General features: G+C 36.2%; 1 protein-coding gene across 3 annotated transcripts in view; it reads right to left on the bottom strand.

The window, feature by feature from the left end:
- The window catches only part of LOC107663405 (semaphorin-6D-like), a 173,899-nt gene that overhangs the window by 34,328 nt on the left and 138,628 nt on the right, over window positions 1-943 (bottom strand). For all 3 annotated transcript variants that reach the window (XM_016453628.1, XM_016453637.1, XM_016453645.1), the window contains one exon: window positions 558-731. In XM_016453628.1, the coding sequence (XP_016309114.1) occupies window positions 558-731 (174 nt within the window). The remainder of the gene's footprint in view (window positions 1-557; window positions 732-943) is intronic.

Below are 943 nucleotides of genomic sequence, written 5' to 3'. Positions count from 1 at the left end.
CAAATGGCTGCAATATAACAAAGAGTGAAAAATTGAAGGGGGTCTGAATACTTTCCGTACCCACTGTATATATATATATATACTGTATGCATATAAATATATAAATGCATATAAAAATATATACCATATGTCATTTGCAGTGCTTTCTTGGCAATGGTGGGCACTAAAGTATTTTGATTTTCTTGTCGTGATTCTCTGATTGTTTTTTTTACCAGGAATTCCACTGTTGAACACAATTACTTAAATAGAAGTTAAAATAATGCAGTTTGATGGCTTCAACAAAACGATATATCATTGATTACCAACACTCCAGCTCATAGTAGGTTAATGGTTGATAAGTTATAATAAAAAAATAAATTTCTCTATGGAGATTTTTACTTCCGGAACCTGACTGTTGCACTCTATTGTAGCCCTTCCCACAGTAAAAACTTGCTGGTCCAAAATGCTACATAGATGCACATTAAACAACAAAAAATATTTTTTTTTAGTTTTCAGTGTGGGCAAACAAAATAACATCACGTTGCAACAAAGGAGTGTGTGCGTGCAATATAACTCACATGTTGGGGTTGTAAACATCTATGTCCTCCAAAACCTGCGTGCTGTAGGTGGAGTTTGGGTGCATGCTGGCGAGAATCTTCAGAACTCGTCCATTTTCTGAACCCAGAAACAGAACCGTGTAGTTCTTATATGGGCCAGCTGCTGTGTCCACAGCGATCTGGGTCAGCTTGAACCTACATCAGGAACATAAGCTAATTAGTCAACAAAACAAATCTAAAACATGTCTTTCCATCACAACACTAAATGCTTATTTATTCTCTAACACTAATAACAGTTGCCTTTTCTCTGGAGAAAGAAATGCAGATGTTAAAGGGTTAGTTCACCCAAAAATGAAAATTAGCCCATGAATTACTCACCCTCAAGGCATCCTAGGTGTATATGACTC

This window comes from Sinocyclocheilus anshuiensis, unplaced genomic scaffold (assembly GCF_001515605.1).
Source record: "Sinocyclocheilus anshuiensis isolate Anshui unplaced genomic scaffold, SAMN03320099.WGS_v1.1 scaffold3274, whole genome shotgun sequence".
Taxonomy (NCBI): Eukaryota; Metazoa; Chordata; class Actinopteri; order Cypriniformes; family Cyprinidae; genus Sinocyclocheilus; species Sinocyclocheilus anshuiensis.
This window is presented reverse-complemented; position numbering and strand designations above follow the sequence as displayed.